Source organism: Tarenaya hassleriana, unplaced genomic scaffold (assembly GCF_000463585.1).
Source record: "Tarenaya hassleriana unplaced genomic scaffold, ASM46358v1 Cleome21, whole genome shotgun sequence".
NCBI lineage: Eukaryota > Viridiplantae > Streptophyta > Magnoliopsida > Brassicales > Cleomaceae > Tarenaya > Tarenaya hassleriana.
Window position 1 is genome coordinate 315631 of NW_010965451.1, and position 17215 is coordinate 332845.

A 17215-nucleotide genomic window follows, 5' to 3' on the forward strand; every position below is an offset into this window, starting at 1 on the left:
ACTCCTCTGTTGGCTTAGTACTCCCGAATGGCAATTTTAAAAAAAAAAGAAGGAAAAGAAGGAAAAGAAAAAGAGAAAAAAAAAGGAAAAGAATAGGGAAGGAAAAGGAAAAAGAAAAAAAAAAGAAAGGAGGAAAATTTGATATGACTAGATTGGAAAATTGAATCTATCGGGTCTAAGTTCAACCACATGCAGTCTAGACTTAAATGGTGAAACTTGCATGCTCAGTTTCAACGTCCTAGAAATTCAGGGAGAGAAAAGTCAGTGAAGTGTAGTTTGGTGAAAAGTGATGTATTTCTGACTTAACTGATCAAGCATTGATTTCTGATGATCTGCTGATAGGATGTCATTAGATTTAAAATTTGAAAGATCGTATTTAATCTCGCATATATTTTCACTTGATTTTCAAAAATTAAATCTGATTTGAGTTGAGTGGTGAAGTAATGATTCAGTTTATTGGACAATGTGGAACTGAAAAATCAGAGACTTGCAATAAATTTTGATATGAGAAAGGAGGTGTCACTCATATTATCTTTGTGCAAGTGTATTTTTTTTCTCTAAACAATCTGCATAAGATTTCTAAGTGTTGAACAAGAAAATGGTGTGACAAGAGGTGTGAACTCTTAGATGCAAGAGGAAGATTCAAAATTCTGCAAGTCAGGTAAGTATCTTAAATCTCTTCTCACTCAAGATTTTGGATTATTTCATACATGCACACAGGGGGAGAATATGTAGATGATGATTCAGAAGTTGAAGATAATGAGGCAAAGATGATTCTGTCAACAGAACTGAAAACATATAGGAAGAAAGGAAAAGACAAAATCAAAGTGGTCAGAGTTAATTTAAATTCAGAGTCAAACTCGGCTGAGTAAAGTTGTCAAACTTACTTCAGAATCAACGTCAGATATGTCTGAATCATGATGTGAATCCTGATGCGAAATTGTGCTGAATTGAGAATCTTTTTATGTGTGTGTGCATGATCTGAAATAACCAAAAAGGGGGAGATTGTTAGTGCAATTATTTGTACATGTGAAATTTGGTTGTTTTGGTTGTTATTTTAAAATATTTAAAATTTAAAATTTAAATTGTGAATAACATTTATATTAAATTACTTATATAATTTATTTATATTTGAAAATTTTATTTAAATTTGAATTAAATTTTTATAATTTTTTTATGTTAGATACGGATAATAAAATTGAGTATTTATGCAGATCGGATACGGATATAGATATCTCAAAAACTACGGATATCCGATCCGTGTCCAACCCTAATGATAAAAAATGTGTTATTTCCCTAAACTCAGGCGCCAAGGCATATTTCCAAATCTGTCTCCCTGGATAACCGGACATTTTTTCCATAGATTTTATCACCGGTTTATTTGTGTTTAATATGTGTGGACTGATGAAAACAAACTCTCACGGCCCATTTCGTGATTCATCCACAGCTCAATGAATACTCCATCCACCAATTAAGTCACCAAATCAAGCACAACAATGAAATATATATATAAAAGTTTCATTTACTTCTACTTCATGGCCATGGTGTTTGGCTGCTCCCTGTGATGATCAACGAAAGACTGAACAACAACCAACCCAACATTCTTGGATCTAAGAATGTCTGAAACAGAGATCCCGTTACATGTATCCAGCACGAGATCGAAATGCTACAGTTCAAAACATAAAAACTCTGGTCTTTAATTTCATCGGTCTGTATCGATAAAATCAGAATCCAGCAGAAAAGGGTGAATATTTGAAAACGGAACCAAAATATTAAAAAAAAAAACAGACAACCCATTGTCATGATTCATGGATCCGAATCAAAGAGCAGAAGGACCAAACAGGAGAAGAATCCAAGGAACGAGGTTTTGATGTTGGCTGGTTCTGTCATCATTCCAATGAGAGTGAGGCAAGTTCATCCACTGGGTTAGAAGAAGCAGCACTCCTAAGCACCTCCACGGCCTCCCCGACCTTGGCCCTCAACGCCTCGGGTGACTCAAGCAGGTGCAGAACCTCGGTCTGGTCCATCTCCAGAAGCATTCCTGTCACTTTCGCCGCTAACTCCCTCTCTAGCTGCTCCACCAGTGGATACAGGTTCTCACCCAGCATCTATTCAAAGGCAGATGTGATGTGAGTAGAAGTTAATCGTAAGAGGAGATCACGGGCATGGGTCTAGCTTCAAATGAGCGAAACCCGGAAAAGCTAGAACAAGAAGGGCCGGAGACAAACCATCCTTTGCTGCTCGGGAGATGCATTGGCAAGGGCCGAGGCCAAAGCATGTACGGGTTGTTGCTGCAGTCCAAAACCAGTACCTTGCCCATAGAAGATGTCACCCGATATGTCGGAGATGAGAGATTCTGGTGTATTGCGGCCTCGAGGACGATATCCACGTCCTCTAGGAAACATCTGCAAAAGTGGTCATCGAGAGAATAGCTAAGAAAAAACCATCTGGAGTGCCAAGATTTGGTTTGGACATCCTTTGAAAACCACCAAACAAAAGTGAGTTTCAACTGACCTGTTGCTGTGTCATGTGCATTGGACCACCGCCAAGACGCCCGCCTGGCCGCTGTCCTTGCCGTCCTTGCTGTACAAAAGGAGCAAAGAAGTTCGGGACAGGACCACCACCTGGCCTCATACCCGGAACCAGCTGTTGCTGGAAACCAAATCCAGCCTAACATGAAAACACTCAAACTCATCATAAAACAGAGCATAAGCACATAACATTGGAGTCCATTTAACCAATAACACTCAATCTATGGGCTAATAGACAAAAGCCCCTTCGATATTGTAGTTTGATACAATATCTTGAATCCGAGACAACATGACTAACTAGAACAACCAACTATTGCAGAAACAAATAACCAAAGTCCATGAAAGGAAGAGAGAGGAGTTTTACTTGAGGATGAATCATAGGAGGAGCTTGCCCATATAAAAACTGTTGGCCAAGCCCAGGAGCACCAGAGGGGAACATCTGCATATGAGGAGAAGCAGAGGACATACCCACAGGTCTCATCTGCGAGAACTGAGACTGAAGCCAGGGAATGAATTGAGAGTGTTAATAAAGGTTGCAAGTTGCAACCCCAGGATTTTCTTTTGCTTCTCTGGAGGGAAATACTAAGCAAAATAAAATCAATATTAAACATTTTCAACAGCCAACCATGAAAATATCCAACCAACTCTTATAGAAAAACACCAAAAACAAGCAACTCACACAACATCGTAAGCCATTACCCCAAAATAAAACAGGGCCAAGCTGGTAATCTGAGAGCATAAGGGGCTTGATATACTAAACCTCATAAATGTAAGAAAAAGGTAATAGAATGCCTTCAAACACCATGAGCAAAACGGTTGAAGCAAAACAATAAGCTAGACAACATACAAAATGAATTGATAAACGGTAACTTCTGCATGAAATTAACAAAAAGAATATCACCTGAAGCTGTGCTCTTCTCTCTTCTTTTCTCTGTGCGAGAGCTACATAGAGTGGTTTGCTACCGACCATCTTACCATTCATCTCCGTGATCTGAATGTAAAACAACCAGAGTTAAAACCCAACCACACAACATGCCAGAAAGCCACGTTACATTGAGAACTTACAGCTCGAGATGCCTCCTCAGGAGTTGAAAAAGCCACAAAGCCAGCACCTTTACTGATTCCACTAGGGTCACGAAGAATCTTGAAATTGACAAAGGAAAAAATCAGAAAAGAACTCAAAGAAGAGAGGATTCATATTTTTCAGGCCAGGATGAAACCAAAAACTTTAAAGAGCAACTCCACCAACCTTGCAGGAAGTAACAGAGCCAAACTCTGAGAACAACTCCTTCAGTTTTTCTTCAGTTATGCTATCATCCAAATTTTTAACATACAAATTTGCTCTCTGAACCTTTTCTGCGGCCTCCTTCAGGCTTTGCTCAAACTTAGCTCTGAGTTCTTGCTCTCTTTCAGACTTCTTCTGGGCCTTTCCAACATACCACTCTTTTTCGTCAAACTTCTTCCCATTAAGAGCCTCAACAGCACGAACAGCATCATCAGCATTTCCAAAGTTCACAAATCCAAAACACTTTGACTTTCCATCTCCATTCCTCATCACTACAGCACTAGTGATTGATCCGTACTCACCAAAAACTTTCTTCAGATCATCATCAGTAGTTGATTCAGAGAGGTTTTTCACAAAGACGTTATTGAATTTTGCTCCTTCTGAAGTATTTTCTCTGTCATTCCTACGAAGGAACCGACCAACAAAGACTTGTTTGTCATTCATGAGCATACCATTCAGCTTATCTATAGCAGTTTGAGCCGATTCCTCATTGTCGAATTGCACAAAGCCATAGCCTTTAGATTCGCCAGATGAGTCAGTGGCAACCTTGCAGGAAAGAATGTTGCCGAACGAAGAGAATGTATCATACATGGCTTTGTTGTCAATGGACTTATCCAGGTTCTGCACAACAGCCAAGACATGAGAAGATCTCAATCAGGATAAAATATCACAAGAAACAAAGAAACCCATAAACAAAAATAAAGATCAAAAGAAAAAATTGCCAAAATTTCCAAAAGAAAAGTGAAGTACCTTGATGAAAATATTTCCAAAACCACTTTTGCGGATGCTGGGATCACGATGAGAAAACATGATCCTGATTGCCTTGTTGTTCAAAGGAGTGAAATTCAGAATATCCATTGCCTTAGCAGCTGCATTAGCGCCACCAAAACAATAACAGATCGGTTTGGCAGAAATAAACCAACAGAAGGACCAAACGATAACAGATCATATAATTCCAATAGCTTCAAGCCTTAAACTAAACAAAGGTACCGACTTTTTAAGACAGTAACCACAACTATTATCAAGCCACCCGATTCTGACCAAAGCCCTGTTGAATGAGTGTCGAGAAACTATGAAACGACCAACAATTCATCATCAAATGAACCAAATTCAGACCCTTTTGATCTCCAAGAATCCTAAATCCTCAATAACTTCACAAGGACAATTTCACAGACCCATCTATTAAACAAAATATACAAAATCCACCTGCTAAGTCAATAAAAAAACTAACCATCTTGAGGGTTACTGAAGTTGACATAGCCATATCCAAGCGACTTCCTCGTGTTCATATCCCTGCAAACCCTGACGGATATGACCGAGCCGACTTGGCTGAAGAGGTCGAAGAGTTGTGCGTCGGTGACACTAGGGTCGAGATCGCCGACGTACAGCGACATAGTCGCCTGAGATGCACTCGCCGCCGTGCCGTTCGGAGACGGAGGCTGATGCTTCAACTGAATCTGCGCCATTTCCGAAGACTGAAACCCTCGGAACAATTCAACCTGGTTTTTTTTCGGATAACTCTCTACTCGTCAGAAAAAAAATCAAACACCTAAAGAGATAAAATTCGATGCTTCAATGGTTCTTCTTTTTCGGGCTTTTTTTTTTGCTAACAATAGAACAGAAATTTTCTCGAGAATTTAGGGGAAAAGATGAAATTTTTTTAGGGTTTTTGGATGGTAAAGGAACAGAACAGAAGAGGGTAAAGCCGTCGGAGATCCGATGGATCTGCGACAGAAGGCAAAAAAAAAGTTTTTTTTTTTTGGAGGGCGAAATGCACCGCAACCGGCGAAGAGGCGATCGTATGGCTTATATAGCACCGTCTTCTGAAACTGACTAACCCTAGTTCGTTTTTCTATCCAACCCTACAGAGTACAGATTTATTTATTTACTTTAAAGGAAATAAAAATAAAAATTTAACGTGGCAAAAGTGGAAATAATCCTAATTTTCCAATTATTGCAGTCTTGCAGAGACGCCCTGTCATATTTATTTTGCATCAAGATATTTTTTGCGGTTTTGCAGAATGTTTCGTCTAGATTAATTAGTTACCATACTATTATGCAAAATAAATTGAAAATAAGAAATTCGTTAATATACTATTAAAAACTTACAATTAGTATCATTATTGTCCAATATTCTAAAAGGTCAACCTGACTGTTTCAAACGTTTTTAAAAAATTTATACCTCTTTAATTTTATATTAAATTTAATTCAATTCTTGATCCCATTCAATCCAAGTTTATTACAATTAATCTAGAATCATTTTTTTGGACTCAACTTTTAATTATAAAAATGAATATTTCTATCAAATTTGACTCGAATGCAGTTACGCATTTGAATCGGATGCTAACTATACATTTAGCAAAAAAAAAAAAAAAAAAAAAACAATCACGAGTGTCGTTGAAAAGCACAATAAATGATCAATCAAACGCAATAAACTATATATAAAAAAAAAGGTGAAAAAGAGCACAAAACACAAAATCATAGGTACGTTTCTATGTTGCCTACTTCACATGCGTGCCGTTTTATAGTTCCAGACAAACACGTCACTCCGTTTCTCGTACCCAGGGTACCTGGACATCCCCTTATCATGTGGATGTCCAAGCCTTTCAAGTTTCAATTATGTACTACCAGACCAACTCCTCCTGAGCACTGTCATGTTCGGAGATTCAAACACCAAGTGGCCAAGATGGGCTCATCAAGATTGAAATTCGAAATCCATTTTCCCTTTCTTCGCCGTTCAAAGCAACGGTAAGATCGGTTTGATATCTATCCATAGAAGAAACACAAAGAGAGAGAGACACTAACCGGATTAACTTGAGAGTTTTTGTTCCTTCACCCTGAATGCCAAAACCCACGTCATTCTGTGCCTGAAGAGTTTTGATATTCTCAAACGTTGTTCACTGTCATGTTCTGAGTTGCAGAAGCTATATTTTCTTTGAACTTGTCATGTACACACAAGCTGAAATAGCGTATTTCTAGTCTGATCTTTGCTCTGAAACTCTCCGAGAGGGATGGATCTAACCATCAACTTCGTTATTAGCTATCATCTGAACAGCATCAGAATCATGTGACTCTCCTTCCGGCAAAGGTGTACTCGGGATATTGCCAATGTCGCCAATCACCGCAATTTGGTCATCAACCGGTTTTCTATTGTCAAATTCACCATGCTTACACCTTTTTAGAGGCGGTTCATAGCTAGGTGGATGCTCAATAGATTCAGTTTCCCGAGAGAGAGCAGATGGTGTTTCTGACTGAGAATCCATAACATCCTCACAATTCGGATAGGAAGTGTTGGCAACTGCAGAAGGTTTCTCGGATGAGTTACCATCTTCCATGGACTCCATGGTTTTACTCTCTTTCTCAGTGCCCAAACGTCCGGTCCCTTTCTCGGTGCCCAGACTTTCAGTATTGGCAACCACCTCTTGTTTATCTAAAGAATTCATTTCGTCAAGTAATAATCCACGACCTTGTTCCGTGTTGGATGTCTCTTTCCACGCGGTCTCTTCCCCAGTATCACTGCTTCGTAGAACCCTGAGTGTATTTATTTGCTTTTCCACGGAGACAGCTAAAGAGACTGAATAGTCACGAAACAAGGAATCACGAGGTGGGCAGTGAAGCAGATCAATCAAGGTCTGACAATACTGAAGAAAGCTAGCAGACGGCACAGTGGAACCATTACGACGGCAAAATTTCATTACTTTGATAATGTGCTCACACATGTAACCCCTTTCAGCCCAGCTGCAAGTGCAAATGCCAATCTGTGACCCAGGATTCCATACAATATAAGCTTTATCACGATCATTCTCATCTGTGATTTTTGCAGATTTGTCAGTGATTACAACATCAGAATCCGGAATGCTCAATGCTTTGCGGAAAGAAGTCAACCCGCTCACCCATTCCTCTTTCCAGTACCTTGCAAAATTTTCTTTCCCAGAATATTCATCAAGCCAAAAGTAGGAATGTACTTTCGTGCCTAACTTATGAACCAACCAGTCAACACGTTGATAGATATCGGGCTCCCTCTCATTCAACAGCCTGCACTTTAACTGAAAGTGGTAAAATTCCAAAGCTGCACAGGTCTCTTGGCTTGCCAAGGGAAGAGATTGTAGAGCAGTTGTCCATGCCCCTGTCATATAGATTGCACAGTAAAAGTCATTCTCAAGAAGAACATGAAAATTATGGCCCCTGAGCTGTTTATGTAGAGACCAAGAAGGAAGAGACATATAGAAACTGACCTATTCTAGGGTACCACACAGCTTTAAAGTATTCCATGAAATCCGAGCTATCTACAGAATCTTCCAAAAAATCCTCAAACAATGAGAATGTTCCTTGCCTTCTGCAGATTTTATCTACGGCATGTCCAAGTTGTCTTGAGATCTCGACACGGATCTCTGTTTCTGCACATCTCTTGAATATGTTCTTTTGCCATGCATGGCGAACACGCCAAAACAACAATAAAACTGGACACTGAAAGACATCCCTGGACATCATAAAAAGTAACTTTTCGACTCAAATTTGGCATATAGATGTAACAAATGGTACCTGATGTGGAATTTGGGCTGGATTTCTAAAACTGCACAAGTCTAGAGCCAAAGAACAATGCAGTTTCACTATCTACTGTAGAATGATAAGCCTTCGACCATCATTTTAATCCTGGTGCTTTCTTTTCTTCAAAGCCAATTCATTCTTTATGCCATCAGATGGAACACTTTAAATTTCCAAAATCGTACTAAATAGTGCTCCAATTTCAGAAATTACTAACGCATGTTTAATTCAATATGTTCAGCATTTGGTTGCTGAGACTCAACTTGAGGCCCTAAAATAAACAAATGTGAGATTTTCCCAAGCCTCCTGCTGTAATTAAGTCTGCCAATTTTCCTAAAACAAGATTTGTATAGAAGGACACACCAGTGTTTGAAGTAACCAACCTGATTGTAATGACATCAGCAAAAGGATCATCAACAATGAACCCAGCCAACTTCCACGAGGGATCTTTGGCATGGACTCGATTATAAAGCGCTCTCATCCATCTATATGTATCTCCACCAGAAAATCTCGGTGCCATTATCCAAGCTACTGGAATAGCCTTATTCTCCGAGTCAAAGACAACCAAACTATGTATAGGATACTGAAAACAAATGCAATAAATTTATCTGAGAATCTTCCTGATAACACTAAAAACAAAATTTAATAATTGTACATCAGCAGTGAGGAAAAAAGACAGACCTTGAGTTTATTCGTCCCAAACCTTGAATCAGAAGCCAAAAGGCTGCAATTGCCAAATCGAATCATCTGCTGCAACTGCCACTCAGTTTGGATACCCAAAGTAAAAGGGTCTGAATCAGAGAACCCCTCAAAGAAAAACACCTGACTCTGATGACTTTCGACCCACATATTGACGCTGATATCATCATCCTCATCGAGCTCATATGTTGAACGTCGGATACTCCTCTCTAGTTTCCGAACATATCTGTGGGTTAACAAATCATCTCGATTACTTGGACCACCTTGTTTTTCCACCGACTCATTATGTCTTTGCATTATGGTCTCCACAGAGACACCCACATAAAGCAAAGACAATACACGTAACCTAAGATCTTCTGATATATATGGCGCAAACATGGCTCTTGTTCCGGCAGCCTGTCTGTCTTGTGGCCCATGACACGGCAATCCTTTTTCATCTGCGTGCTTGTCATTGTTATAAATTATCAGAGCCACTGTTGGTTCTGCAATTAAACGTTTCACAATGAAGTGACACCTGCACCCTCTTTTGGAATTGGGTCGGCCAGCATTATTCTTCTTTCTAACGTATGTGCTCCTACTTGGCCGTACAGCTCCGCCTTTCCTGTTGTCATCTGGTCCAAAGGAACACCAATACCTAATTACAGAAAGGGAATGATTTAAAACCATTGTTTCAACTACGAAATGGCTTTCATGAAAGCAGCATATGAAACGCAAGCTTAAAAAACAAGTCGGTTTATTTGAATGTGTCATTTTATGAATGGTTTTCATTAAAGAAATAACCATGGAGGCAAGCACAAACGACGGAGATTAATAAAAAGCTAACAAGGAGAAACAAAGAGAAAAGGAAGAAACGAGAAGATTAGAGTCAATGTAACCGAAGAACAGCCACTATGTTTGAGCTATAAATAACAAATTAGCAACTTACAGAATATACTCCAAGATGCCATCAACCTTAGGCTTGTAATTCTTCTCTACGGATTTCCTTCGTCTTGCTTCGACATGAAAACTCGTGGGGCAATCTTTATTTGAAGATTCACCTCGTACAAAATCGTCAACTCGGGTATACGGGATGAGGGCAACTCTATCAATATTATCTCGGTAACCTTCGACCTTGGACCAAACAAGATCAGCAGAAGAAAATTCCAATGAAGTGGGGTTTTGCACAGGCAGAGAGAAAATCTGATCCCATCTAGCCATCTGCATTCATACGAGTATGATCAAATCAAACCACTAACAACGAATACCAAATAAGAAATTTCCTGGAGGCGTTAAATGAATAAACTACATCCAGTAACTCTAAATTAGACAGAGGAATGCCCACAAAAAAAGATGTCGAATGCAACGGAGAAAGACACGCTGCATATGGAAGAGTTCACTAGCAGACACAAGTTCAGGTTTCAACTCTCGTTGCTTCGACGAACAACTCATCACCGAATCGATCGAACCTTAACATGGGATTCTGTAATTGCATCCCCAAAACAAGCACGGAACTTTAAACGTCCACCAAACGAACTGAAACCGAGCTCGAGGCAAAGACAGAGAAGCAGTAATATAGGAGTATAAAGAAGAGGGAGAAAGAGATATTCCTTACAGGAGGAGACAACCGACGGCACGACCGAGACGGCGGCGAAAATGTCGGTGACGGAGAGGTTAACGGCGGAGAGAGATCGAATGCCCTAAACGGCTAAACCCATCGCAGTATATTTTCTTTCATCTTTTTAAAATTCATTTAATATAATTTTCACTTTAGTCCTTTAATACATTGTTATTATCTTGTTTTCCCATCGAACTGTTCTATTTATATAATTAGACCCTGAAAACTTTCTGTCTCACTATCACCACCCCGCATATTTTGAAAATAAAATACGCGTCCTGGATATCAGTCAATTTAAGATTCGGGATTAACACTTCTCATTCAATGTATTAGAATTTATCACAAGCACTCGATATATTTCCTCACTCGTGTATATTAACTATTTTTAAAATATATAATAAATCTAAATATTATTTTTTTATAAATTTTCGAAATTATCAACAATTTCTTAGAGTTATTAAAATTTTAAATTTATAATAAGTGAGTAGACTATGCTACTTTTTATTTTAAAATAATAAATTCTACAAAATTTTATATATAAGGTATCATGTATTTTTTATAATAATTTTTTTAGATACTTTAATTGGCTTTAATCATTATTAGTTTGGTAATTGTGTTAAAAATTGCTAGTTTTGTACATATGCGTCTAAATAATTTTATTTTTAAATAATGTTTATTTATATGGACAATTCATTTTTAATGACTATAAAAATAGATATATTTTATCATAAATTTTAAAATATTACATTATAAAAATTAAACTAGCGCACTCCTTATAAATATTATAAAAAAACTCTAAATTATTATACATTGAAAAAAAAATCTAAATTGTTATATTTTAAATTCGTTATAAAAGACCATGAACAAAAAAATTAGAAATCGTCGTCTCTAACAAGAAAATTATGGAACACTTTGTTGTTAATTTGTTGTTAATTTGCTTATGAAGAATAACTATCTTTCATGCATGTTGTTTGATTAAAAATATTTTTATCATGCATTGAGTATGTAGCAATTATTAACAATTTTCTGTATTACTCAAGCTTAATTCATATCATTTAATTAAAAATGTTTTTATGATATGCATTGAAGATTTAGTTCAAATTTTATATATATATATATATATATATTCACTCATTAATTATATAATTAAACATTTGGAATTTTTCGTAGGATCATGGCTGCATCCATTTCGTCTAATGGATCGTCGTCATAATAATATTGTGAGCTTTTTCATCTCAACTTTTTTCTTTGTGCAATCGCACATATTTACGGAAATCATTAACTGAGTTATTCTTCTTATTTATACTCTCAAACTCTATTTAATTTTTTTTTCAAAATTTTTATATTATACAAATTTCATAAAAATTGGCCGTACAGCTCCGCCTTTCCTGTTGTCATCTGGTCCAAAGGAACACCAATACCTAATTACAGAAAGGGAATGATTTAAAACCATTGTTTCAACTACGAAATGGCTTTCATGAAAGCAGCATATGAAACGCAAGCTTAAAAAACAAGTCGGTTTATTTGAATGTGTCATTTTATGAATGGTTTTCATTAAAGAAATAACCATGGAGGCAAGCACAAACGACGGAGATTAATAAAAAGCTAACAAGGAGAAACAAAGAGAAAAGGAAGAAACGAGAAGATTAGAGTCAATGTAACCGAAGAACAGCCACTATGTTTGAGCTATAAATAACAAATTAGCAACTTACAGAATATACTCCAAGATGCCATCAACCTTAGGCTTGTAATTCTTCTCTACGGATTTCCTTCGTCTTGCTTCGACATGAAAACTCGTGGGGCAATCTTTATTTGAAGATTCACCTCGTACAAAATCGTCAACTCGGGTATACGGGATGAGGGCAACTCTATCAATATTATCTCGGTAACCTTCGACCTTGGACCAAACAAGATCAGCAGAAGAAAATTCCAATGAAGTGGGGTTTTGCACAGGCAGAGAGAAAATCTGATCCCAATTTGATATATATATATATATATATATATATATATAACTTTTGGTCCTTATATCAATAGTAACAAAAATTAGGGGTGTCAATCGGGCCGGTCCGGTCTGATCCAGCCCGAGCCTACACTCGGTCCCGAAGTTTCGGGTTCGAGTTCGGGTTCGGGTCGGTCCGATTTTTTCGGGTCTATATAATTAAGTCTGAAATCCGACCCTATGCATTTCGGGCTCGAATCGAATCGGGTTGGATCGGAACCACCTGCAGATCTCTCTTTGTAAATGTGATTTTTTTTCTTTTTTTTTTTTAAAAAAAATCGGGCTTTCGGGTCGGCCCGACTCGAGTCCGAAGTCCGATTTGAGCCCGATCCGAAAGCCCGATTTTTTTTGGGCCAAGAAACTTCGGCCTGAAACCCGCTATTTTTCGGGTTGGATCGGGACGAACTTCGGGTCTCGGACCCAAATTGACACCCCTAACAAAAATAATAGTTCTTCATATTTTTTTGTTCAAGAAAATTTTTTCTAAAAATCATTTCATAATCGAATATTTTTTTATATATAGGTATGAAGAGCTTAAGATTTTTTTTTACGTTGCCTTTAAATAAAGAGATTCTACATAAATATAACAGTTTAATGTTTTTATAAGATATGTCGAGATATAATTGACATTTACGTTTTTTATTATGATTATGTTATATATTTAAGATAATTTAGTTTTTTTTTTGTTGATTCTACAAAAAAAAATTTATAATCCGGAAGTTCATCGGATCTTTGGTCCAACTACATCTCCCAGAGGATCGGGGCAGTCCATGTGAAAATTCCTCCCCAATCAGGAATCGAACCGCCAATCTCTGAGTGTTTTACACTCAGCTACTGACCACTCGCCCACAAGCTGAAGCTGTTGGGTGATCCTACAAATTAATCCAACACTTCGACATGTCTTATAGGTAGCCGCCATACGAATTGTCTATGATACTCTATGCACATTTTGTGTTATACTATGGTTTATTTAATTAATTAATCGTTGGTAATAAGTGACAAATAAATACAAACAAATTGATAAATAAAAAAAATTGCCATTGCATTAATTTTGATTAGTGGTATTAGTAATTATAAATAGGAGCGATAAGCCCCGCCAACTAACGATTTTACCTAACCGACAAACATTTTTCTTTTTTCCTAATCGTTGCATTGGGCCCCGTGACATGTATACGACGTAGACATCTCTTCTCTCTACATCCCCCCCATGTGTGCCGTTTTGTAGTTATAGACATGCACTTCGCTCCGTTTCCCCCTCATGCCCACCGACTACTACTGCGTCCAAGAATTAACCTAAAATCGTCGATTGAAGAAGGGACAAAGATGTTCCTTTACGCGTTTTGAAGGTTAATAAATGAAATGATTATACAATTTATTGGACCAGCTGCTTAATTAAAACGTTAATTAACTGATACTAGTTTATTAGTACTTTGCAATATTAACAATTGGATCAATCTCCAGATTATAATATATTAATTGCTATTATTTTTCCTACTAACGGATACACAAGTTTTTTTTATAAGCTAATGGATAGCCAAGTTATAGCTTTGTAAAACCCTTTTTGTGAAAAGCTGCAATTTACAAATAAGAATCTATTTAACTGGTAGATAAATTAAATAATCATATAACTGTAGAGTTTCGCCTTTATGCAATTTGCATTTTTCTTATAAAATATTATACAAAAGTAACAAATAAATCACATATACTGATATATCGGTTAAACAAAATATTGTCGTTTCCGTTAATTAATGGTTCATTACAGTAATTGTAATTGTAATGGATGATGAACAGATCATTCCATTTGAAACCAACTGATCTCATAACCCAATCATCAATGACAATAATTAATAACATCGAAAGGGCATTGGCGAAACACAATATTTTGTGTATAAGCATTTCATGCAATATTATTTTAATTATCAAGAATTAACAACTAATCCGAAGGTAATTGTGTGTGCGCGTGTGTGCGTGTGTATATATAGGCTTACGTAAGGTTATAAAATTTTGAGCTTATAAGCATGACATATACATAACACTACATGAAGGTGAATGGAAGTATATATTAAAGGGAAAAAAATAGACTTATTACACAAAAATAAGAAAAAAGAAAAAAAAAATCAAGATACCTCCAATCATAACTCGTCGCCCGATCCCATTCAGAAAGAACCACTTTCCCGTTGTCTCCGGCAGCCTCATCACCACCATATATATGCCCACATATACATGTATATTGATGTATGTGTATCTGTATACACACACATATTTGTGCATGTATATATACATATATAATTAATCACTGATAAAGAAAACCCTAGATCTTTTATTTTTCGTGACGCACGCACGGATCCACGTTCTTTCGATCTCGATTAAAAAAAAAACTAAGGAAAAATAGCAAACCCTAATATGTTATATATGTCTCTTCGGATTCTGATGTTTTTCATAGAAACGACCACGGGTTCGAGTCTCACGATCTATACCAAAAAAGAAAAAGAGAAAAATAAAACCCTAAAGACACATACTACATGTCTTCCGGTTCCGGTAATTTATTCAAATCCGGTTTCCCCTCGGTCGCCTGATCACACTCCGCCGCTTCGGCGGCCGTGACGGTGGGCGTGGCGCCAACCTCAGCCGCCTTCTTCCTTATGGCATCGGCAGAGATGACGGCTCCGTCGCCGGCGTCGGCGACATCTTGAGGCAAGAGGTCGGGAAAATTGAGGCGGGCGGAGGGCCCACGGAGGTAGAAGACGGCGATGTCGTAAGCCCTGGCGGCGGCGACGGCGGAGGAGTAAGAGCCTAACCATAAACGCGACCTTTTGTTTGGTTCACGTATCTCAGCGACCCATTTCCCCCACTTCCTCCTCCGTACACCTTTGTACGGAGCCGTTTCTCCGCCGTCTCTCCGGCGAGTTTTCCGGCTAGACGACGCCGTAGAGCACATCAACCCTTCTTCCTCCTCCTCCTCTTCTTCTTCGTCCACCATATATTGCCCACCCCCCCAAAGGAAAAATAAATGGTTTGTTCTGTGTGCGCGTGCGCGTATATGAGAGAGAGATTACAATTAAGGGTTTAGATTGTGCGTGTGTATATGTATATGTGTGTGTATATATAGAAGAGAGTGATATTTTTTTTTGTGGGTTTTTTTTATTGGGAAGGTTGACACGTACGCAAAGATAAACCAAAGCTTAGCCGACAAATTATAAAGCCGTCAGCTTCCGTCGATGAGTTTCTTATCTCTTTTGAGACGTCAAGTGTTGGTTTTCCATCACACCTTTGTTTATCAATTTCCACGAAAATTACGTCCCATATTTCACTGTGATTCTACTTTTCATAGTAACCTGTATATATATGTATTATATATATATATATATATTATATTAGTTGGTGAGAATATATAGGTACGTACATACATATATACGTACGTACACACGAAGTATATTGTTTCGCTCTACATTACACGAGGTGAATTTCTCAACATTCAAAAGAGGCTCGGGACAGAGACAAATCCGATCCCCGATTATTAATTTGCCTATTGTAGTTTTTTTTTGCTTTCCCCCCCATAAATATTTGCTCTTCTTCTATCAGCAAACCGCACGAAAAAAAAAAGAATTCAAAATTAAATTATACTATTTTCAAAGTTTTTAATCTCGTCAGTGTGAAAAAATTTATCCCCCCCCCCCCCAAAAAAAAAAAATTACTAATAAGAAAACTTCTGGGCTTGGACTTTCGTCTACAGATTAAACATCCAATCACTTACGAAATAATTAGTATATATATATATATATATAACATTCCCATTTTGATGGACTAACCAAAACGGCCGACTTGTAGAACAAACGGTCTGTTATTTTTTATCATGTCTAAAAAAGGTACACTAAATTTGAGGAAAATGCTTTAAAAGCCTTATTTAAAAAAGTTGATTTAATTTATCAATAACTCTAAATATTATAGTTTGTTTAGATTGTTTTATAAAGACAAATATTAAATTTAAATTTATTAGTAGTTGACAAAAAGTTTTAATGTTGTTCGGTATTTTTCAATCCAAGCCGCCGACAAAATTTTCACAGAATAAAAGTCAATCCACTCCTAACCGACACATTCAATTCCTCCTCTAATAAAAAAAAAAGTCATTTTGACATCCACAGTTATATATATGCATTGATTTAACAAAAAAAAAATAAAAAATCTTCCATCACAAAAACAAAATGATTGTAACCAATATTAACCAAGAGAGATAGGGTTATATCGTGGATTCTTTGCTATCGAGATGAACACGAAGATTCTTCTTTCCTCACATCACAACGTTTTCGATAACGTTTCAAAAATCGTCCGCATTGGCTTTTTATAGTTCAGATCAATTTGATTAAGAACTTAATAATCGAACAGATCCAAATTAAATAATATATAATCATAATCAGATTAAATCATGTATAGAAATCGAATGATTGTAATTTTTTTAAAACCGAAAAAAAATTGAGTTCGATCCAAACCGAATAAAAACAAAAATTGAACAGAATCTTAAACCATAACGAACCGAATGGTTATAATTTTTCTAAAATCAAAAT

General features: G+C 37.1%; 3 protein-coding genes across 5 annotated transcripts; all 3 read right to left on the reverse strand.

The window, feature by feature from the left end:
- Positions 1-1580: 1580 nt before the first annotated feature.
- On the reverse strand, positions 1581-5616 carry LOC104814171 (polyadenylate-binding protein 2-like). Its single transcript, XM_010542071.2, has 9 exons — positions 5048-5616; positions 4567-4685; positions 3781-4437; positions 3597-3674; positions 3433-3522; positions 2896-3027; positions 2515-2670; positions 2229-2405; positions 1581-2108 (listed from the first exon to the last, which is right to left on the reverse strand). Exons 1-9 carry the CDS (start codon positions 5280-5282, stop codon positions 1890-1892), a joined length of 1863 nt encoding a protein of 620 aa, XP_010540373.1. The 5' UTR covers positions 5283-5616; the 3' UTR covers positions 1581-1889.
- Positions 5617-6230: 614 nt separating this feature from the next.
- On the reverse strand, positions 6231-10744 carry LOC104814172. 3 transcript variants are annotated; one of them, XR_771862.1, is made up of 7 exons: positions 10652-10744; positions 9986-10257; positions 9043-9694; positions 8745-8944; positions 8052-8296; positions 6622-7942; positions 6231-6465 (listed from the first exon to the last, which is right to left on the reverse strand). XR_771862.1 is itself a non-coding variant. In XM_010542072.1 (6 exons), exons 2-6 carry the CDS (start codon positions 10255-10257, stop codon positions 6834-6836), a joined length of 2478 nt encoding a protein of 825 aa, XP_010540374.1. In that variant the 5' UTR covers positions 10652-10744; the 3' UTR covers positions 6231-6833. The 3 variants fall into 3 exon arrangements, 2 of the variants coding, with proteins under 2 accessions (XP_010540374.1, XP_010540375.1); XM_010542072.1 differs by having other exon boundaries at positions 6231-7942; XM_010542073.1 differs by having other exon boundaries at positions 6231-7942; positions 10647-10744.
- A 4520-nt stretch (positions 10745-15264) lies between these two features.
- On the reverse strand, positions 15265-15701 carry LOC104814680 (ethylene-responsive transcription factor RAP2-1-like; the record flags this gene model as incomplete). The annotated part of the gene is made up of 1 exon (XM_010542854.1): positions 15265-15701. A coding segment is annotated over exon 1 (369 nt), but the record flags the coding sequence as incomplete, so codon positions are not given.
- Positions 15702-17215: the final 1514 nt, after the last annotated feature.

What these genes read in the sequence shown, in the direction of transcription:
- LOC104814171 (XM_010542071.2), bottom strand. Translation starts at nt 5,282, where the DNA reads ATGGCGCAGATTCAGTTGAAGCATCAGCCTCCGTCTCCGAACGGCACG. An exon ending in CTTCAGTAACCCTCAAGATG is followed by an intron (nt 4,686 to 5,047) that starts GTTAGTTTTTTT and finishes GCGCTAATGCAG; the next exon opens with CTGCTAAGGCAATGGATATT. An exon ending in CTCCCGAGCAGCAAAGGATG is followed by an intron (nt 2,109 to 2,228) that starts GTTTGTCTCCGG and finishes GCCTTTGAATAG; the next exon opens with ATGCTGGGTGAGAACCTGTA.
- LOC104814172 (XM_010542072.1), bottom strand. Translation starts at nt 10,257, where the DNA reads ATGGCTAGATGGGATCAGATTTTCTCTCTGCCTGTGCAAAACCCCACT. An exon ending in GGCATCTTGGAGTATATTCT is followed by an intron (nt 9,695 to 9,985) that starts GTAAGTTGCTAA and finishes TTCTGTAATTAG; the next exon opens with GTATTGGTGTTCCTTTGGAC. An exon ending in GCTGATGTCATTACAATCAG is followed by an intron (nt 8,297 to 8,744) that starts GTTGGTTACTTC and finishes TATGATGTCCAG; the next exon opens with GGATGTCTTTCAGTGTCCAG.